Genomic DNA, 24,370 nt, shown 5'->3' on the forward strand with positions numbered 1-24,370 from the left:
AATCATTTACATTTTCGTGTTCCTTATGATCTACTGATTCTATCAAGGTAAGAATCACAAGTTTTCATGATTTAATCTTCAAGAAAATTGGGTTTTTGTGATAGTTTTTACAAAGTGGGTAATTTGGGTCAAAAGAGTTGAATTTGATGTTGTTTGAGTCCAAATCTTGTGGGTTTATGTTTCTTGATGTATAGTGTCTTAGATTTGGTCAGTTTTGAGGTAAAAATCGAGCTCTAGAGCAAGAATTGGATGAATTTGGGTGAAACCCGTCACTTTGGCTTCAGCTTCTGCAGATGAACATGGTCGGCCGAGTGTCTCGAGACACTCGACCGACTGACTCGACCATCGACCGAGTGAGTGAGACCCACGGCCGAGTGTGTCTGTGAAAGACCATCGACCGAGTGACTTGTCAATCGGCCGAGTGTGTGTAGACAATCGGCCGAAGACTGTCTCTGACAGTCGACCGAGTGTCTTGGGCAGTGGAAATTTTACCAAGTGTTGATTTCTAGCCGTTATGCTGCCCGTTTGTATTTTGAGATTTTGATGAAAATTTCAAAAGTGCATAAAGTGTTAAACAGAAAAATTTTAGCGGACAGATTTTCTGACAAAATTTCTATATTTGTGTTATTTGGTGTTTATGGACATAAACTAACTCATGTATATGTATTTCTCAAGAGAAAAGGAGAAAGAGAAGGTTCAGTGATTAGATAGCTGAACACCTTCTCGTTTGCTGGTAATCGGTGAGTGGGACTAACTGTGGAATTTAGTATAGAGTAGCATGTTATATTATGACTGCCATGCTAGTTAGTTGTACTTATTGATACAGTTAGTTAGTTTATTGTGATGACTGCATGTTAGTTGATGCTTGTCTGCTGGAGCCCAGTGTGTCCCTATTGTGTGGTAGCCTCGGTAGGAGAGATCAACCTGCGGGTTGGGTTCCTCTGTGGTAGCCTAGACAGCCGTGGTGTATATATATGTGAATGACGCGTCCGTCGCGTGTGGATTATGTATATACATACGGTGGTGGAGGAACTTCTGGTAAGCCCCAGCCCGATCAACTGGTGGTTAATGGTTTGGCCGAGCCGCCAGAGTCTCTGTAGACGGCACTTGGGTGATGTTTGTGTGTTAGCTCTTTGTGACATGATTAGTATAACTGTTCTGTATACTATTGCCTGTGGTTAGTCGTACTCACTTAGCTTCGTGCTAATTCCCCTCCATCTCCTCCCTGCAGGTTATTAGCTTTTGTAGAGATGATGCTTTTGGGGAGAAGACGGGGCATGCTGATGTTATGTTTGACAGGAGCCAACTCTGATGTGTCTTTTCCTATAAAACTAAACTTTTGTTGAAACGTCACGTGACACCATATGTATTAGTTAAATGCTAGCTGTCAACTGTTTTGGTTATGTAATTATGATATGTTTATATTATTATAATGGTTTAATTAACGTTAATGCTTCCGCCACGTATTTATAAAAAAAAAAAAAATCAGCGGTGTCACAAGTTGGTATCAGAGCTGAGTTTGGCAGCATGTGCATTGTGATCTGAATGTCATGTTCCCAAACTTAGTAAAGTCATGTCAAACATAACATGCCGGGGATGGGTTAAGTGAGTACTAGGACAGGTTGTGTGTTAGTTGGTAGTACTAACCGAGTTTATACTAAGCTTTGGTGTGAGTGTTGTGGTAGTGCAGTAATGGCAGATAATGAAGCTAACGCTACTGGCCCTACCGCCCCTGGAACTGGTACATTCAGAGCCCCTGACGAAGATGGGCACGTTTCATCAGAGGAAGAAACCTCCCAAGAAGTTATAAACCTACAGAGTCGATTATTAGAAGCTCAGGAGAAAATAAAGGAACTAGAACAAGAACGGGCGCAATGGAACCCTAATACCACTGCATTAAACACAACTTTTCCTCCAAACTATTATAACAAAGCTGGTGGTAGTTCCCAATCCCAGTTTTCACAAAACACTTACCAAAATCTCCAAATGCCATTCCCGTTTAACCAGGAATTTCCAAACCAAATGATGTACCCATTCCAAGTTCCTGAAACAAGAAAGAAGTGTACTTATAAACAGTTTATTGATTGCAAACCTCCAGAATATCATGGTCACACAAACCCTACCGTGACACTTAATTGGCTAAGAGAAGTAGAAAGAGCATTAGAAGCGTGTTTCTGTGAACCTGAATCTATGGTACTGTTTGCAAGTAGACTTCTCAAGGGTGAAGCGATGGAATGGTGGGATTCTATTACAGCATACTTGCCTAGGGAACAGATCAGTCAGATTACCTGGGAACAATTTGCTGCTAAAGTTCGTGAGCAGTATTGTTCTGAGTATGAAATGGAAAGGTTGAAAACTGAGTTTTTGAATATGAGGATGACAGAAAGTATGACGATTGATGAAGTTTTCAGAGACTTCACATCTAAGTTAAGGTTTGTTCAGCAATGGGTACCAACTGAGAAGGATAAGATTCAGCATTTCATGCGGGCAATTAAACCAGAATATAGAACAGTTGCGAGATTTTCAACAACCTTGGCACAGGCTCATGAAATGGCTAAGGTTACGGAAGGTGATGTAATGGCAGCAAGAAGAGAAAGTTCACAAAGTGGATCTATTGGGGGAAAATCAGAAAGTCAATCAGGTGGTCAGTCTGTTCAACAATCAAGTAAACAATCTGGTTTTCGTGGTAAAAAGTCAGGTGGGTTTAAACAGAAAAGTAAATCTGGTATGAGTGGATCGGGTTCTACTCAGTCTGGTTGGTGCAATGTTTGTAAGTCAACCCATACAGGCCCGTGTTCTCCAATGACTAGAAGGTGTTTGAAATGCGGAGTGTTAGGTCATGAATCAACAGCTTGTTCCTTTAAGTCAAATGTTTGTTGGAGTTGCCATCAAGAGGGGCATAGATCAGCAAATTGTCCAACTGCGTCAAGATCCGGTTCTGGGGCAGGGTCAGGGGCGAGGTCGGCTACTTCTGGGGGATCTTCTGCTTCTGCTGCCGGGCAGAAGAGAAAGAATCCTCCAACAGCAGAGGCGAGGGCGTTTCAGATGACGGTAGACGCTGCAACCGCTACCGATGACGTCATTACCGGTATGTTCTTGGTTAACTCCTTGCCAGCTCGTGTGTTGTTTGATTCATGAGGGAATCGTTCTTTTATGTCCTTAGGCTTCTGTGATAAGTTGAATTTGCCTGTTAGGAAGTTAGATGAACCTTTGGGAATAGAAGTAGCTGATGGTAAGAGGGTTCCATGCACATCATCTGTGTCTGGACTTACCATCGAGATTGACGGCCATTCTTTTCCTTTAACCTGTTTGTTAATGCCTATACCTAGCTTTGATGTAGTCATAGGCATGAATTGGTTAAGAGCTAATAGGGCTAATATTATGTGTGATAAGAAGATGCTTTCTTTCCGTTTGGCCGACGGATCCCGAGTGATAGCTAGGGGAGAGCGCAGTGGATTTAACTTCCCTATGGTTTCCCTAATGAAAGCTCAGAAGGCGATATCGAAAGGGTGTGATACGTTTTTAGCTTATGTGATTGATGTTAAGAAAGAAAAGAAACAGGTGACCGATATTCCCGTTGTGTCAGAATTTCCCGAAGTGTTTCCAGATGATCTACCCGGGTTACCTCCAGTACGTGAAGTAGAGTATAAAATCGATTTGGTTCCAGGTGCTACGCCAGTTGCAAAAGCTCCTTACAGATTAGCTCCGTCAGAAATTCGAGAAATGATGTCTCAGATTCAGGAACTGTTAGATAAGGGGTTTATCCGACCAAGTTCTTCACCATGGGGTGCTCCTGTTCTGTTTGTGAAAAAGAAAGATGGGTCGCTTCGTATGTGTATAGATTACCACGATTTGAATAAGAGAACGATAAAGAATAAGTATCCGACACCGAGAATAGATGATTTATTTGATCAGTTACAGGGTGCTTCCTACTTTTCAAAGATTGATCTACGTTCAGGGTATCATCAGGTACGTGTTGCAGAGAACGATATACCGAAAACAACGTTCAGAACTAGATATGGTCATTATGAGTTTTTAGTTATGCCATTCGGGTTAACAAACGCGCCAGCAGTGTTTATGGATTTAATGAACAGGGTGTGTCGTCAGTATCTTGATAAATTTGTGATTGTCTTCATAGATGATATCTTGATATATTCGAAAACCGAGAAAGATCATGCTACGCATCTGAGGTTAGTATTAGAGCTTTTGAAACAGGAACAATTGTACGCTAAGTTCTCCAAGTGTGAATTTTGGTTACGAGAAGTACAGTTTCTGGGTCATGTGATTTGTGAGCAGGGTATCAAAGTAGATCAGTCAAAAATAGAAGCTGTAATGAATTGGAACTCGCCGAAAACGCCAACAGAAATTAAGAGTTTTCTGGGTTTAGCAGGTTATTACCGCAGATTTATCAAAGACTTTTCTAAAATAGCAGGTCCGTTGACTAAGTTAACCAGAAAAGATGTAGCCTTTCGATGGACTGATGAACAAGAAAAGGCTTTTCAGACTCTCAAACAGTTGTTATGTCAAGCGCCAGTTTTAGCTTTACCAGAAGGAACAGAAGATTTTGTAGTCTATTGCGATGCGTCACGTGCAGGTCTGGGATGTGTTTTGATGCAAAGAAATAAAGTTATAGCGTATGCTTCACGACAGTTAAAGAATCATGAACGAAACTACCCTACTCATGATTTAGAGTTAACTGCAGCTGTGTTTGCTTTGAAGCTTTGGAGACACTATTTGTATGGTACACATTGTGAAATTTATACAGATCATCACAGCCTTCAATATCTCTTTTCGCAGAAGGAAGTCAATATGCGTCAACTACGAGGTTTAGAATTGATTAAAGACTATGATTGTGAGATTAAATACCATCCGGGTAAAGCAAATGTGGTTGCAGATGCTCTGAGTCGCAAGAAAACAGTCGAAAATGTCAGATTTATGAGAATTGAGCTAGTTTCAGACTTGATTGATCGTTTGAAAACCGTTCAGTTAGTAGCATTAAATGATGAAAACCTAAAGACTGAGCTAATGAAGAAAAGAAAATTTGACCTATGCAATGATTCTAGAGGAATAAAGACCTATAAAGACCGAATTTGGGTGCCTATGCTTGGAGATTTGAGGGATTTAATCCTTACTGAAGCGCATAAATCTCGATTGACCGTTCATCCAGGTAGTACAAAGATGTATAGAGACTTGAAAACGTTGTATTGGTGGGCGACAATGAAGACAGATGTTGCAAGTTTCGTCGAAAAATGTCATATTTGTGCACAAGTTAAAGCAGAACATCAGAAACCGTATGGGTCTTTACGACAGTTAGAAATTCCTCAGTGGAAATGGGATCACATAACGATGGATTTTGTAACCAAGTTACCCCGAACCCAGAAAGGACATGACATGATCTGGGTGATAGTGGATCGTCTGACAAAGAGTGCTCACTTTTTAGCTACTCGTGAAACAGCTTTATTGAGTGATTTAGCAGAATTGTACTTGAAAGAGATTGTTAGCCGACATGGTGTGCCGTTGTCTATAGTTTCCGACAGAGATACTAGGTTTGTATCGAACTTCTGGAACAGTTTGCAGCAGAATCTGGGTACGCGTGTGAATCTTAGTACAGCTTATCATCCTCAGACAGATGGTCAGAGTGAGCGAACAATTCAGACATTAGAAGACATGGTGAGAGCGTGTGTCTTAGAATATGGTGGTTCTTGGGATTCGCATCTTCCTTTGATAGAGTTTGCTTACAACAATTCATATCACTCGAGTATCGGTATGCCGCCGTATGAAATGTTGTATGGTCAAAAGTGCAGAACTCCTACATGTTGGTTAGAAGCAGGTGAGAAATAATTTGCAGGTCCCGAAATTGTTCAGATAACCGCAGAAAAAGTTGAAATTGCACGTGAGAAGTTAAAAGCAGCTAGAGATAGACAAAAGATGTATGCTGATCCGCGCAGGCGTCCGGTAACATTTGATGTAGGTGATCGTGTTTACTTGAAGGTTTCGCCATGGAAAGGGGTTATCAGATTTGGTAAACGTGGTAAGTTAGCGCCGAGATTTATTGGACCATTTCCAATCAAAGAGATTTTAAATGATCAGACCGTTGTTTTGGATCTTCCTTCAGAGTTAGCAGGGATTCATAACACCTTCAATGTGTGCTATTTGAGAAAATGCAAGGTAGAGGATGAAAGTTTGATTCTTCCGCTGAAGGATTTGAAAGTGGATTTAAGTAAAAAGTTAGTAGAAGAACCGATTAAGATAGTGGACAAGAAAGTCACCAAGTTAAGAAGGAAGCTGATTCCAATGGTGTTAGTAGAGTGGCGACACAGTTTAGGTTCCAACCTAACGTGGGAAACCGAGGAGTTAATGAGGACGCGCTATCCCCAGTTGTTTGACCTTGATCAGATTCCGAGGACGGAATCTTCTTAAGGGGGGTAGATTTGTAACATCCTCAAGTGGGCCTAGATGTAAGATTACTAGATTGCCCTTAAGTTGGTGTTGCGTTATTATATGCTTTTATTTTTATTTAATGTTTATTATTAATTAATGATGAGGTTAGGACCAGTTTGTGACAAGGGTCACAGAACAGGTGTGTTTATTTAATTTGGACTTCGTTTGGTTTGCCAAATGATGTACGAAAGATATCAGATAACTGATAAATACCCGCGTGTCACTCAGTGTGGGAATTAAACCCAATTAAGTGACTAAGTGCTGGCTTCCCTTCTCATTTTCTAGAAAACTCCCAAACCCTCCCGTACCTTCATCTCTTTCACATACCAAACCCTAATTTCTAATCTTTGTTCTTGAGCTCAAATCATTTACATTTTCGTGTTCCTTATGATCTACTGATTCTATCAAGGTAAGAATCACAAGTTTTCATGATTTAATCTTCAAGAAAATTGGGTTTTTGTGATAGTTTTTACAAAGTGGGTAATTTGGGTCAAAAGAGTTGAATTTGATGTTGTTTGAGTCCAAATCTTGTGGGTTTATGTTTCTTGATGTATAGTGTCTTAGATTTGGTCAGTTTTGAGGTAAAAATCGAGCTCTAGAGCAAGAATTGGATGAATTTGGGTGAAACCCGTCACTTTGGCTTCAGCTTCTGCAGATGAACATGGTCGGCCGAGTGTCTCGAGACACTCGACCGACTGACTCGAACATCGACCGAGTGAGTGAGACCCACGGCCGAGTGTGTCTGTGAAAGACCATCGACCGAGTGACTTGTCAATCGGCCGAGTGTGTGTAGACAATCGGCCGACTGTCTCTGACAGTCGACCGAGTGTCTTGGGCAGTGGAAATTTTACCAAGTGTTGATTTCTAGCCGTTATGCTGCCCGTTTGTATTTTGAGATTTTGATGAAAATTTCAAAAGTGCATAAAGTGTTAAACAGAAAAATTTTAGCGGACAGATTTTCTGACAAAATTTCTATATTTGTGTTATTTGGTGTTTATGGACATAAACTAACTCGTGTATATGTATTTCTCAGGAGAAAAGGAGAAAGAGAAGGTTCAGTGATTAGATAGCTGAACACCTTCTCGTTTGCTGGTAATCGGTGAGTGGGACTAACTGTGGAATTTAGTATAGAGTAGCATGTTATATTATGACTGCCATGCTAGTTAGTTGTACTTATTGATACAGTTAGTTAGTTTATTGTGATGACTGCATGTTAGTTGATGCTTATCTGCTGGAGCCCAGTGCGTCCCTATTGTGTGGTAGCCTCGGTAGGAGAGATCAACCTGCGGGTTGGGTTCCTCTGTGGTAGCCTAGACAGCCGTGGTGTATATATATGTGAATGACGCGTCTGTCGCGTGTGGATTATGTATATACATACGGTGGTGGAGGAACTTCTGGTAAGCCCCAGCCCGATCAACTGGTGGTTAATGGTTTGGCCGAGCCGCCAGAGTCTCTGTAGACGGCACTTGGGTGATGTTTGTGTGTTAGCTCTTTGTGACATGATTAGTATAACTGTTCTGTATACTATTGCCTGTGGTTAGTCGTACTCACTTAGCTTCGTGCTAATTCCCCTCCATCTCCTCCCTGCAGGTTATTAGCTTTTGTAGAGATGATGCTTTTGGGGAGAAGACGGGGCATGCTGATGTTATGTTTGACAGGAGCCAACTCTGATGTGTCTTTTCCTATAAAACTAAACTTTTGTTGAAACGTCACGTGACACCATATGTATTAGTTAAATGCTAGCTGTCAACTGTTTTGGTTATGTAATTATGATATGTTTATATTATTATAATGGTTTAATTAACGTTAATGCTTCCGCCACGTATTTATAAAAAAAAAAAAAAAAATCAGCGGTGTCACATATGGCAGAAGATATAGAGGTCCAAGAACCTGCTACATATCGTGAAGCTATTAGTGGTTCGAAATCTGCAAAGTGGTCTGTAGCTATGAATGAAGAGATGGAGTCTCTTTATAAGAATCATACGTGGGAGCTGGTGAAACCGCCAAAAAGTTAGAAGATTGTTGGATGCAAATGGATCTTCAAAAAGAAGGACGGAATTCCGGGTGTAGAAGATGAAAGGTTCAAAGCACGCCTTGTAGCAAAAGGCTTTACTCGGAGAGAGGGAATTGACTTTAATGAAGTTTTCTCACCGGTCGTAAAGCATACATCTATTCGCGTGTTACTTGCCATGGTTGCTTTACTTGATATGGAGCTGCAGCAACTAGATGTCAAGACGGCATTCTTACATGGTGAGTTGGAGGAACGGATCTTTATGCACCAGCCAGAGGGATTTGTGGTCAAAGGAAAGGAAGATTATGCTTGTTTGCTGAAAAAGTCATTATATGGCTTGAAGCAATCACCTCGACAATGGTATAAGCGGTTTGACGTATTCATGACTAGTAAATGTTACTCGTGGAGTGATTATGATAGTTGTGTATATCACAAGAAGCTTCATGATGGCTCGTACATTTATTTGCTATTATATGTGGATGATATGTTGATTGCTTCGAAAAACATGTCAGAGATCGATCAGTTAAAATCTCAACTCAAAAGTGAGTTTGAGATGAAAGATTTGGGTGCAGCTAAGAAGATATTGGGAATGGAGATTATAAGAGATAGACGTGAAGGAAAATTGTATTTGTCACAAAAGAAATATATTGAGAAGGTTCTTCAGCGTTTTGGTATGGATAACTCCAAACCAGTTAGTACTCCACTTGCTGCACATTTCAAACTTTCATCGGCGTTGTCACCGAAAACTGAGGAGGAGGTGGAGCATATGTCACATGTTCCATATGCTAGTGCTGTGGGTAGCATCATGTATGCTATGGTATGTACTAGACTGGATATTGCACAGGCTGTAAGCGTGGTGAGTAGATATATGGATTGTCCAGGGAAAGCTCATTGGAAAGCGGTGCAATGGATTCTTCGGTACCTCAGAGGGACAACTGATATTAGCTTAGTATTTGATAATGGTGGTAATACTAATGTTACCGGATACGTTGATTCAGACTATGCTGGTGATTTGGATAGGAGAAGGTCTCAGACGGGGTATGTTTTTACTCTCGAAAGATGTGCTATTAGTTGGAAAGCAACATTACAATCGACGGTTGCTTTGTCGACAACTGAAGCGGAATACATGGCTCTGACTGAGGCTGTGAAAGAAGCAAAGTGGCTGAGGGGTTTGGTTGGTGATCTGGGTTTGCAACAGGATGAAACTGTAGTGCATTGTGATAGCCAAAGTGCCATACATTTGTCTAAAAATCAAATGTATCATGAAAGAACCAAACACATTGATGTACGGTATCACTTTATTCGTGAAGTTATATCTGAAGGAGTTATAATGGTCAAGAAGATTGGCACGGCAGATAATCCAGCGGATATGTTGACTAAGCCACTTACTACAAACAAGTTCGAACATTGTTTGGACTTGGTTGGCCTTCGAAGAAAGTGATGAGCCCAGGAGGGCTGGCGGGTAGCGGAGACTGTGAACGGATAGCATAAGAATAGAATGTTCGCCAAGGTGGAGATTTGTTGGCCGGTGGTAAATACCACATGTTTTGTGTGGCTTCACATTGAAAACAAAGAAGTCAAAGTTACTATTTTTATTGAGGCCACCTACCATTTAGTTTGACCACATTTTTGTTATGGTTAATTTCATACGTATGGTGCAGAATAAATGGGTAGGTTGCATGCATGTGATATTTCAACTATAAAAGGATTGCCAGGAACTTCATTCAAATCATCCCAACTTCACAAATATACTTGAAAGAGTTATAGGAGCTCTTGTAAGAGTATTAAAAAGAAAGAGTTTATTACTCTTGTTCTTGTGAGAAACATTATAGAGTGAGGGAAGTGTTATAATCTAGTGAGTGGTCCAAATACTTTGTTAGTATTTTTCGGAGCCTAGATTGAGTGATACATTGTAACCTCGGATTGCCATATTTGCTAGTAAAATCCTTCTCCGCTTCCGCCCGTGGACTAGGCCTCACACCGAACCACGTAAATCTTTGTGTCTTTATTTATTGCTTAATTGTTCTATTAATTTCTTGGTTCTTGAAAGTGCGCAAATCACAACAGAGAGTATATAATTACGAAATTGTGTTTTGATAAGTTTTTGTTGGGTAGTTTGAACATGTACACGTACATCCTACTACTCATTCCCTCTCATTCGAAGTGTTTAAAAGTGTTCACAACTTACTCTTAAATTCTTTTTTTCAATTTTGATTTTAAATATTTTTATATGTGTTACATAATAGTTGATAGAAAGTTATGAAAAAGCATTTAAAACTCAATACATTCCTATAAATTTTTATTTTCATTGAATATTATATAACAATAACAAAAAAAATTAAAGTTAAATTAAAAAAGAAAGCTTGTCAAAAGTAGAAGTGGACACTTGTGAATGGAGGGAGTATAATTTTAGCGACATCTCATTTTTAATTGTACACATAATCTATATTGCTTTTATAAACTTTCAATAATTATTAAATTCATTTTTATTTGTTTTTGTTATATCTCACTAATATGGAATTAATTTAAGTGTTCAAACGTTCGTAATTGAAAGGGTACAAATTTCAGAATTATTGGGGGTCGTCCCCTCTCTGCCCCTGTAAAGGAAAACTTTGTGCATGTATGTCCATATTTTTTAATGAGAAATGAAACTTATGTGTATAAAGTTTTGTGAAGCTGAGAGCCTTAAGTTGCCACTGGTACCACCATATGTTGGTGGAAACACCATGGACATGGGAAAAGGAGTGAATTATGCTGTGGCCGGAGCAACTGCGTTGGATCCTTCGTTTCTTGAAGCAAGAGGTGTTTATAACAAAATGACGAATGCATCTTTGAGAGTTCAAATGGGGTGGTTTAAAGAATCATTGGTTTCTTTTTGTGCCACTACTTCAGGTACTAATTGTAAAAAAATTAAGTCAAATGTTATCATTTAAAGTAAGTATCCTATTACTATGTTGGATACTTGGATAATGAAAACCCGTAAGAATAACATATTATTAATCGATTATCATGGATTATAATAGTGAAACTCTAATTTTAAAGGGAAATTGATCAAAATCCCCTAAATTCTAAGGTGTTTAGCGATATGCCCTTAAAATTTTGTGATTGTCAATATGCCCTCTGGTCACGCAGCACGCACGGTGTGTGTTGGTCAATGCGTGGTGCCTTGGTCGTTGACTCGTTTTATCGACTACCACGCAAAGTGCACCGTGAACAGTCCATGTTGGTTCGTGCCTAGTGCGTGTTGCACCAAATAAGATCAAATTTTCAATATAGATTTTTAGACAATTTCCAGATTTTTAAGATGACGTTTTATCTACTTAAATATAGTGACCTATGATAAGTTAATTTCACTACTCCAACAAACTTCATTTGGACATTTTCCTTTGTTTTTCATTTCCAAAAAAAAAAAAAAAAAAATCGTAGCCCTTTTTAAAAATTTGTTAACTTCTTTGTTTTAGAGTGATAATGTCTCAAAATGATTTATATTTGTTACGGAGGTACACTTGACTATGTTAACAATGTGCCAATATATCTGTCAAACGTTAATTGAGTGTGTTAGAATACATTTAAATCCTTCCGTTTATCCCGAAAAACCAATGAAAGGATAAACACGTAATACACTTGTTATGCTAAGTCCTTAATAAGTGAAACTGAGAAAGAAAAAGGAATGGACATGAGTCACATGCTCACATAATGTGAAAATTATCTCAATATACTGAAGTTAGATCAATTAGGCCTGCAATTTTTTTCATTTTATAAAAGTGTATGTATTTAACACGATTTTTCAGGAATATATACATATTATCTGGCGCTTAACTTCTCACAGCTTTGTGGTTAGATCGGGGTTACATCGATACCGCTATAGAGTATAGAATGCCCCTTTAGTTGGCGTCTGTTGGTGCATAATCCCGAGTTCTATCATGTAATAAGTTCTATTCGTATTGTGTTTACTATTTCAGTCGTGTAAGGATGTCGTCATTAATACATTGTGTTTGAATTGATTAAACAATGACGTAAAATGGTTCGAGCTGTTTGGTTGGCAGCTCAGACCATCGATCGATGGTAGAGACCATCGGTCGAGGGACTATCACCATCGGCCGTAGGTCAGAGACCACCGGCCGATGGTCACTGTAACTATATATAAATACGGGTGTTGGGTTTCATTGTTAGGTTACACACCCTACACCCTCTAGCCATCGTTATTCGCTGTTACTATTGTCCCAGACCAAACCCCAACCGAATACAAACATCTAGGCGTCGATTATATCAACATATAGTTGGTTAGACTGATCCCAAAGTTAAACTCGTATTCGATTCATTCTAGTTTATTGTTTTCCGACCTTATTCTAGGTTTAGCATTTGATCTAAGGTCCAAGATCGTCTACAAAGTGGTATCAGAGCGTAGGCTTGCTGATCTAAACGTTTTTGAGTCGAATTATGTGTTTTCAATTTTAGGGTTTTTGGTCAAAACGGGTTTGTGATTAAAAGTTGATATTTTTACGTTTAAATCTCGTGTTTTTGTGTTTCTTTGTGTCTCTGGGTGTATTATCTAGGTTTCTACCGGTTTGGTTTAAGTCTAGAACGTCAAAAATCGATCAAAATTGAAGTTTTAGCTAAAACCCTAGTTTTTCCTACCCAGTATTCGTAAGAACTACCCTCGGCCGATCATCTTTGACCATCGACCGTTCGTCCCGACCCTCGATCGTTCGTCAGACACAATCGACCGATCGTCTCATATTGAACCGGGGGACAATTTGTCATATCATAGAACCGTTTGTCTTGACCATCGACCGTTCGTCTCTTGACCATCGACCGATCATCCACTACCATCGACCGATAGTATATTCCATCGACCGAAGGTCTCAATTCTAAGATTCAATTCCAAAGATTACACCATCGGCCGTTAGTCGTAGACCTCCTACCGATTGTCATAGACCTCCGACCGATTGTCTTGTCTGTCGGCCGATCCTCTTTTGAGACAGAATCTTTTAACTACATTTAATTTAATACTCAGTCAGTTAAAATGTCTGACACAAACGAACAAGTGATGAATGAATACAGTGCGTTAGTAATTGCACCTGGACTACAAAAACTATTACTTAATGAAAGTGAATCTGGTTCATCAAATAAAGTACCTAGACTTGACAATCTTAAAAACTTCTTGGACTGGAAAGTTAGGTTTGTTATTTACTTAAACGGTGTCGATTCTAGACTTTGGGAATGTATTGAGAATCCGTATGTATGGCCATGCGGAGCAGATGGTGAACCCAAAGAAACTTCACAGTTTAGTCCTACAGAGCGTGAAGAGTACAATCTTGAGTGTAGATGTTATGCTCAGCTAACCCAAGCTTTGTCAAAGGAGATTTTTCAGCAATTTAAGAACAGAAACAAAACCTCGTATACTATCTGGTTGGCTCTTCAATCTGCAACAGAGGGTACAGCTACTTATCGTGCGACTAAGGGTAAGGTTTTGAAGGATGAGTGGAGGGTGTTTGCAGCTCTTCCATCAGAATCTCTAGGACAAACTTTGGAGAGATATCGGTTATTGGTTGCAGAGATGGCAGATTATGGGATTGAGGTGCCCGATGAAAAGGCAGTCAGGGTGTTGAAAGATGGTCTTCCAGAAAAGTGGGATCATGAGATAGAAAAGATTCAGAACAGGTACAGTTCATCAGGTCGTACGTTAACACTGATAGCTTTTACTTCGAAGTTGATGGAGAAGGACATTCAGGATGAAGCAAAGAGAAAGAGACTTGGTTCTGTAGCTGCTGCGGCATCCACCATTGGGACATCTTCTGGTACTCATACTCCACTACAGACAGCATACTTAACAGCCAATGCTTCACAAATGTCTGCACCATCATCTCATTCCGGCTACTTTAATGCTAAATTACAAGCTCAGAATTCTACAATTAAGATGATTGAGGCTTCTCCGATTCAACAGACTCAGACTCCTGTGTTTCAAACTGAGAATATCAATAAGAGATCTATCGAATCTATTCAGGAAGATATGGCTTTGGCAGCTATCGTTGTTAACTCATACAACGATATGATTAGTGGACAAGTGCTTAATAGTCATCTTGAAAATGAAGACTATGATCAGATTGATGAGGACGAGCTTGAGAGGATGGATATACTCTACTGTATGGGTAGCATTGTGAGACGTGCTAGAAAATACTTGAAGAGAACAGGACAAAGGTCGTTGAGTTTAAATCGCGATTCAAAGTTTGGTTTTGATATGTCAAAGGTTAGGTGCTACAATTGTGATGAGTATGGTCACTTTAAGAAAACTTGCACGAGACCACCCAAGCCCGGTTTTCATGATCCTTTTCACAATACAACCATCTCAGTTACTCCACAACATGTAATTGTAGAGAAAGAATCTTCGGGTTCTATTCAATCTAAGGCTTTGACTACAACATATGCTGATGAAGTATGTGACTGGTCCATCTCGGTAGATACACAGTAAGCTAACGTTGTGTTTGTAGGTAAAAGCGAAGCAGAAATTGAAGAGGAAAGAATTGTTCTAAAAATGCAGGTTGTACAGGGAAGGATAATCTGAATTGCACATGCTATGTGTGCAAATGTGATGCAAGGTTGAAGAGAGCAGAAGAGCTTATGAAATTCTGCTTCAGGAAGAGGATTAAAGATAAGTTGTATGATAAGTTTCGCAAAGCTAAGGACTTATCAGAACTTGAGTTTACTACTGATTCGTCTGATGAAGAAGAAGGGATGAGTTGTCATGTTGGTACTTGGTTCAGGAAAGAGCTGGAACATTTGCTCAACTGTGATCTTAAGAGTGGTGATGCGAAGATTGTTACGGTTCAGAGTCCAGTTTGTTCAGATCAAGGTGAGGGTAAAGGAGGTTATGAGGCTGATTACTCGGATAGTACGAGCTCAGAGTCCGAATCAGAATCAGATGCAGATTCTCTGGTTGGAAGAAATGACTATGCATTCATGGCTAACACGTCCGGTGTAACGACCCGGAAATTTCCGACCAAATTTAAACCTTAAACTCTATATGTTTCCGACACGATAAGCAAAAACCTTAATATTGAGTCTAGAAAGTTTGAAATTTGTATTCGGATAATTAGTTACCCTTTGGCTATGTCTGACGATTCACGAACAATTGTATATGTACATATATATAATCTCTATATATAAATATTATTATATTGTAATATATTCAATGGGTGGATATTAAATATCTAATAAATATTATTATTTAAAACATTATGTAATTATTAATTATTACATAAATAACAATATAAAATGTATGTTATAATATAAAGGTAATAACAAATAATATTATTACTACTTCTACTATTACTATTAATATTAATATCAATACAAATAGTATCATTAATAATATTATGTTTATATTATTAGTATTACTAAAATCAATAAATTAATATAAATTATGACATTATTATTAACATCATTATTAACAATATTGTTAATAATTATCATTTTAATTGTTACTAATATTATTATTATTATTTTTATTGAAAGTATTATTATTTATTAATATATTTGTATTTAGTAATTATTTACATTCTTCATATACAAATTATGCTAAATAAAAATAGATTCTTTAATCATTATTATTATTGTATAAATATTATTATTAGGATTATTACTATTATTGTATTATTAATATTAGCATATTAATATATTTAATAAATTTATTAATTATTATTATATTTAATATGTTTATTAATTGTTATTATTGAATTATATATAAGGAAACCAGATTATATGCGTATCAATTATCTATATACGAATTATTTATTTTGTTTTCATCTATATCTGGTATCTGATATATTATCTATTGTCTGCTATCGATTTTTTCCTTCCTCTGATGTAACTCGTTGTCAACTAGTGGAACACAATTCCATATCCGTGACTTTACAGTGTTTTACTACAGATATCGGATCAATTAATATATAATACATTACAATGGTTAAAAAAAAAATTGAAGGCTCTGTTAACAGACCAACTGTCTGTACGCCTCACTTTATGCTCCAAACTCGAAATCGAAACCAACGGTCGTTTTTATCTCAATTAACAAAATTAATTTACTTAGAAACCGATTGTGGTGATGGCTAAAATTGTCTGTTCGACTGTAAATTGGGAAGAAGATGAAGGATTAGAATAACGGGATATATAACTTAGGACAGGGATTCAAAACAGAAAAGGCAAGTAGAGCAGACGGTTAGGGTGTTATGTGAGGAACGAGATGTCTCGGGTTCGAGCCAGGAGTGAGCCGATTTTTCTTTCTTTTTGGGATTCAATACAATTGAGGTAGTTTTACTAATCTTATTATTATTATTATTATTATTATTATTATTATTATTATTATTATTATTATTATTATTATTAATGTCATTAACAATATTATCACAAATATGATTATTATTATTAACATACAACTTTTTATTTTTTTAGTAATATTGTTTTTATTATTAATATTAAAAGTATTTTCATTTTTTTTATTAACATTAGTAATATAATTATTAGAGTTATAATGATCTTTATCATAATTTGTATTATTTTTTATATATCAAATTATTGATTTACACTATACATATAAACATACATATATTATTATAACAATAGATATAAATACTAAAAATACAAAATCAATATATATATATATATAATACACATATAAACTGGTTTGATTATTATTACATATTAATTATATGTTTTAATATATATAACGAATATAGGTTCGTGAATCCGAGGCCAACCTTATAATTGATCAATGGTGTTATATGTATTTTTACTACAAAATACAGTATGGTGAGTATATAGTTCCCTTTTAAACTTTAAATATTTTGGGCTGAGAATACATGCGCTGTTTTTATAAATGATTTACGTTATGGACACAAGTGATTAAAAATGATATTCTGCGGATTGATGTGCTAGGTAATTTAGTTATATGTTATAATAGCATGTAAGCGCGAATCCTAAAGATAGATCTATCGGGTTTAACACCCCCATCCAGTAGGCTGCACTAGACATAGGAACTAGTGGGCGAATGTTTAGTACTTCGAGGATTATTTATACACTTGCGAGTGTACATATCCATCTTTGCGAAGATGACTTATTATATTATTGTTAAGGTTGGTTACTGAGGCCTCAACATAAGCAGAATGATTTTATACACTTGCGAGTGTATTATATTTTTATATATGAAATCTTGTGATCCATAGTTATAACGCTGCTAGCATCAAACCTATATATCTCACCAACTTTATGTTGACTTTTTAAAGCATGTTTATTCTCAGGTATGAATTAAGTCTTCCGCTGTGCATATGCTCATTTTAAGGACATTATTTGGAGTCGATCATCGCAATGGAACCAGATGTTGAAGATTTCGTCCAGATGGATAAGGATGGGTTTTTACATTTGGTATCAGAGTGGTGGTCTTAGCGAACCAGGCCTTGCATTAGTGTGTCTGACTAGTAGTTGTTAGGATACATTAGTGAGTCTGGACTTTGACCGTGTCGGCCTGTCAAAAGTTTTGCTTATCATTTCTAGTCGGAAATCATCTGCTTATCATCCTTAGAAAATTTCCTGCTTATCATTCTTTAGTCTAGACACGTCTTACTGCATTTAGTGCATCGATAGTGTATAGACAAAAATTCATATCTTAGCGCATCCTAGATTTGCCTGACATATGCCGTAAATTCCTTTGAAGTCTATGAAATCTTTGGTAATATATATAGATATTCTATATAGTTAGAATATCATACGACATCCGAAAATCATTTCACATCGAGGAACCTTTCCATCCACTAAATTATCCTTTTGGCGATAAACCTGAAATACTTACCGACGAACCTGTTCGAGAAACCATTTCTTTTCCCCTTTTTACGGATATCTCATCATAATTACATACCATCTCATATTCCGAATTTTATACATCCGCTTGCTTCAATCGCCAATCATTCCGGTGTACAAGAATAAGTTAACGAACTTCGCGCTCGTGTGACGGCTATGGAAAATATGGTGCGACGGTTACAAACACCAGCAGCAGCCACAACCGCGTCGTAAACCTCAACGTCATAAACTATACCTTGAGTATAGTCACCGTTCTACGTATCGTTCTATCTACTAAATTTTCGTTCGACATATCGTTCTATATCGATTACCTTCGCTTTACGTTTTACCTCATATATCTTCGTTCGACATGGCAATCATGTAATCTCTAATATTTTAGAGAACATGTAATCCGGTGCTAACGATAAATCAAATGAGCTTAATATCTTAATTGACTCATTAAATCCATGATTACATCCGATGAAAATATATATGCAAGTATATTTTCATAAAGAATGTAATTAAAAATTCTCTCGTACAAACTGTTAATGATGAAAATATTTTAACGGGTGGGTAGTACCCGAGGAATATTTAGAATTCACATTAATAAGTCACACTGTACATTCTTTGAATTTGATTCAACGATTATCTATTATCCTACTCATAATCACCGATATTCGTATCAGCTCACCTCAGAATAACCATTTTCATTCAAATTTCATATTTGGATTTTTACCTATCAGAATCCAACAAGTGGCATAACGAAGAAAACATTGGATATAATAAAATTTGTTAGAAACAAACGGATTAACTAACTGAAAATCTATTAAGGATTCCACGCTAACTGTTCCGGCTAACTGTTCCCAGCTAACTGATTAACATTTAATTTATCGCAATTTACATTCTCGCAATTTTATTTATCGTCATTTAATTTCTGTTATTTACTTTTATGCATTTTTAAGTCGGGATACATGTACGCAATACGTCAGATTAATTCTGAGACAACACGGTGCATGGGTCATGGTATATATTTATTTAATTTACGCATTTTAAATAACGGGACACGTATACAAGGTTTCGACTTATCATATCGACCCATCTATATATATATTTCGGAACAACCGTAGACACTCTATATGTGAAGGTGGGAGTTGGCTATACAGGGTTGGAGTTGATTCCAAAATATATATATATTGTTTGAGTTGTGATCGACACTGAGACCGGTACACGGGTCACGATACGTATTAGTTAATTCAAATATTATATATTTAATTTATATATGAATTTATCGGACTATTGGACTGCTAACTTTGGACAATTAAAATGAATTAAAATGTTAATTATAACATATGAAACTAAACAATTCTTCAAGTTTGCCACTTGATTTTATCTTAAACCTCATTCGTATTTTGACAATTACAATACGCGTTCAATTCTTTCGTGATTCTTGAAAACACCTAGATCGAGAAGTTGAAACCGCCGCACTTCGTTTACGAAAGAAAGATTTATGCATACAGTTATACATCTGAAGAACTCTCGAAACCAAATTCATGATTTAACACATACCATGTTGAATCCTTTGCCATTTATTAGCAAAAATAACCCTACAATTCCTTTTCAAGAAGCTAATTTTGTCACAGCTCTACTTCGACTTCTCCGTAAGACTACTCCTACTATAACCTCGATATTTATATCTTGTCCTTTCGCCATCATTACTGGAAAACCTTTCATATTCCGCGACATTTAACAACAGATGTACCCGTAACTCGTTATCTCTTTGGCGAAATCCGCAATCAGTATTTTGAAAATCTTGTAGAAATTCTCCCAGTTATGCCGAAAATGTCTATCCCTAAGAATTACATATTTCGAAGGTGAAGTTTCTGAAAAACACTCTGGACTATGAAGTAGTTCTTGAAATGCTGATGAAGCAGCAAAGACCGTAAACGACCATAATAGTCAAAAGTTTACGATGAAGTACAGTATGTTGGAAAAGTCCAGAAAAAGATAAAGGGTTGAAACTGGAAAACGGATTGAGCAAAGTATGAGGGAGACCGTGGATAATTCATGAAAACTAAACCCGACTTCAAAGGATTCAAATGATTCAGTGCCTGCTGAAATCGTTAGTAAGAACCCTACTCCTTATTCTAAATCTTTCCAGATGTTATTCTTCATCATCATCTTATCTTAGATATTATAAGATATCTTCATATCTTCCGTTATACATATTCTTCATATTTTTGGAGATATTTTCACAACTATCCTTATCTGAAATCATTTATCACTCTGTAACATCTACGTTACAACATAAAAGAAACTGTGTCAGTTTCTAAATTTTGAAACCTCCAAGTTTAAAATATGAATGTTTTGAAGTAGTGTTGGGAACTGATGCATGAATTAGTATAATATAATGAAACTTGATCAACTTCATTATATTACATTAAGCCATGTTAAGTTTCTAATGGAATGTGATGATTCACAGTACCGTCATCATGTGCCATGTTACACGGCTCTTACATTCTATTTAATCCCCAAACGTATTAGGAACATATCGTCTTGATAGTTCGATCTTTTCCAGGATATTCTGGTAATTGGACAAATCAAAATCGGGCCATTACCATTTCTTTCTAAAAGAGCATTAGCTATGTTCATACCTACGAATTTCGGATCATTACTCGCTTGACTTGAGGACGGAAAGAATGAAAGATATGAAAATTAGAAGTATACCAAGAATCAGAATGAGATGGAGCATATTGGCGAATGTTTTAAAGTAAAAATTAAGGAAAAAGAGTAGAAGATGTAGGATATGGAAATAAGGAAAATGAAGGGGATAGATTTATAGTGAAATATCTGACAGAGAAATCGAAACAGATTGCCGTAGTAAATCAAAGAAGGTTCTGATCGCCGAAGAACCAAATCTTATTACATAAGATTTTCTTTAAATCCCTTAAATTTTGGAAATCAATCCAAATCACATCATCGGTTAAAACAATTACATATTCACTCATTTCATTCTTTCGTGATAGCTTCACTCGTGCGCTTTACATGATCGAATCGTTTTATCCATATCTTCCAATAATGATAAAACTCTATTATTACCTCACATTTGTCATGAAAACATTCCTATTGTTATTTATGACAACCTCTACCAAATTTCGGGGACGAAATTTCTTTAACGGGTGGGTACTGTAACGACCCGGAAATTTCCGACCAAATTTAAACCTTAAACTCTATATGTTTCCGACACGATAAGCAAAAACCTTAATATTGAGTCTAGAAAGTTTGAAATTTGTATTCGGATAATTAGTTACCCTTTGGCTATGTCTGACGATTCACGAACAATTGTATATGTACATATATATAATCTCTATATATAAATATTATTATATTGTAATATATTCAATGGGTGGATATTAAATATCTAATAAATATTATTATTTAAAACATTATGTAATTATTAATTATTACATAAATAACAATATAAAATGTATGTTATAATATAAAGGTAATAACAAATAATATTATTACTACTTCTACTATTACTATTAATATTAATATCAATACAAATAGTATCATTAATAATATTATGTTTATATTATTAGTATTACTAAAATCAATAAATTAATATAAATTATGACATTATTATTAACATCATTATTAACAATATTGTTAATAATTATCATTTTAATTGTTACTAATATTATTATTATTATTTTTATTGAAAGTATTATTATTTATTAATATATTTGTATTTAGTAATTATTTACATTCTTCATATACAAATTATGCTAAATAAAAATAGATTCTTTAATCATTATTATTATTGTATAAATATTATTATTAGGATTATTACTATTATTGTATTATTAATATTAGCATATTAATATATTTAATAAATTTATTAATTATTATTATATTTAATATGTTTATTAATTGTTATTATTGAATTATATATAAGGAAACCAGATTATATGCGTATCAATTATCTATATACGAATTATTTATTTTGTTTTCATCTATATCTGGTATCTGATATATTATCTATTGTCTGCTATCAATTTTTTCCTTCCTCTGATGTAACTCGTTGTCAACTAGTGGAACACAATTCCATATCCGTGACTTTACAGTGTTTTACTACAGATATCGGATCAATTAATATATAATACATTACAATGGTTAAAAAAAAAATTGAAGGCTCTGTTAACAGACCAACTCTCTGTACGCCTCACTTTATGCTCCAAACTCGAAATCGAAACCATTTTAATATTCTATAAATGCAGTCTTGTTAGGATTATTTCCCTAAAACTAACTGCAAAATCCTAGCTTCTAATCTTTCTTATCGAGTAAGAATTTTTGAATCAAAGTTCATAATTTAAAAAGTTAAAACATGTGTTCTTGAGGAAATTCGGATTCTATATGATGTTTCAGAATCAATTGAGGAGTCACAGAGTTTTTAATAGTCATTTACATCTTCTTTCATGTTATAACCATTATCTAAAACAGCCTAGATTATCGAAACCATAATTGAGTTCGTAGCAGACAAAAACGGGTCTATTACAGATCTTTAAATCATCTTTCTGTGCTAACAAATTAAATGATTTATAACCGGTCATTTTTATCTCAATTAACAAAATTAATTTACTTAGAAACCGATTGTGGTGATGGCTAAAATTGTCTGTTCGACTGTAAATTGGGAAGAAGATGAAGGATTAGAATAACGGGATATATAACTTAGGACAGGGATTCAAAACAGAAAAGGCAAGTAGAGCAGACGGTTAGGGTGTTATGTGAGGAACGAGAGGTCTCGGGTTCGAGCCAGGAGTGAGCCGATTTTTCTTTCTTTTTGGGATTCAATACAATTGAGGTAGTTTTACTAATCTTATTATTATTATTATTATTATTATTATTATTATTATTATTATTATTATTATTATTATTATTATTATTATTATTATTATTATTATTATTATTATTATTATTATTATTATTATTATTAATGTCATTAACAATATTATCACAAATATGATTATTATTATTAACATACAACTTTTCATTTTTTTAGTAATATTGTTTTTATTATTAATATTAAAAGTATTTTTATTTTTTTTATTAACATTAGTAATATAATTATTAGAGTTATAATGATCTTTATCATAATTTGTATTATTTTTTATATATCAAATTATTGATTTACACTATACATATAAACATACATATATTATTATAACAATAGATATAAATACTAAAAATACAAAATCAATATATATATATATAATACACACATAAACTGGTTTGATTATTATTACATATTAATTATATGTTTTAATATATATAACGAATATAGGTTCGTGAATCCGAGGCCAACCTTATAATTGATCAATGGTGTTATATGTATTTTTACTACAAAATACAGTATGGTGAGTATATAGTTCCCTTTTAAACTTTAAATATTTTGGGCTGAGAATACATGCGCTGTTTTTATAAATGATTTACGTTATGGACACAAGTGATTAAAAATGATATTCTGCGGATTGATGTGCTAGGTAATTTAGTTATATGTTATAATAGCATGTAAGCGCGAATCCTAAAGATAGATCTATCGGGTTTAACACCCCCATCCAGTAGGCTGCACTAGACATAGGAACTAGTGGGCGGATGTTTAGTACTTCGAGGATTATTTATACACTTGCGAGTGTACATATCCATCTTTGCGAAGATGACTTATTATATTATTGTTAAGGTTGGTTACTGAGGCCTCAACATAAGCAGAATGATTTTATACACTTGCGAGTGTATTATATTTTTATATATGAAATCTTGTGGTCCATAGTTATAACGCTGCTAGCATCAAACCTATATATCTCACCAACTTTATGTTGACTTTTTAAAGCATGTTTATTCTCAGGTATGAATTAAGTCTTCCGCTGTGCATATGCTCATTTTAAGGACATTATTTGGAGTCGATCATCGCAATGGAACCAGATGTTGAAGATTTCGTCCAGATGGATAAGGACGGGTTTTTACATCCGGTAATGATAAGGTATGTAATGACTCAGTTTCTAATTGTTCTAAATGCATTGGTTATGAACA

The 24,370-nt window shown here is 35.6% G+C and overlaps 1 protein-coding gene across 1 annotated transcript in view; it reads left to right on the plus strand.

The window, feature by feature from the left end:
- The window catches only part of LOC139864421 (GDSL esterase/lipase At1g28570-like), an 80,574-nt gene that overhangs the window by 15,708 nt on the left and 40,496 nt on the right, over positions 1-24,370 (plus strand). Inside the window, exon 3 of the mRNA XM_071852998.1 lies at positions 11,129-11,344. Coding sequence (XP_071709099.1) covers positions 11,129-11,344 — 216 coding nt within the window. The remainder of the gene's footprint in view (positions 1-11,128; positions 11,345-24,370) is intronic.

This window comes from Rutidosis leptorrhynchoides, chromosome 8, assembly GCF_046630445.1.
Source record: "Rutidosis leptorrhynchoides isolate AG116_Rl617_1_P2 chromosome 8, CSIRO_AGI_Rlap_v1, whole genome shotgun sequence".
NCBI lineage: Eukaryota > Viridiplantae > Streptophyta > Magnoliopsida > Asterales > Asteraceae > Rutidosis > Rutidosis leptorrhynchoides.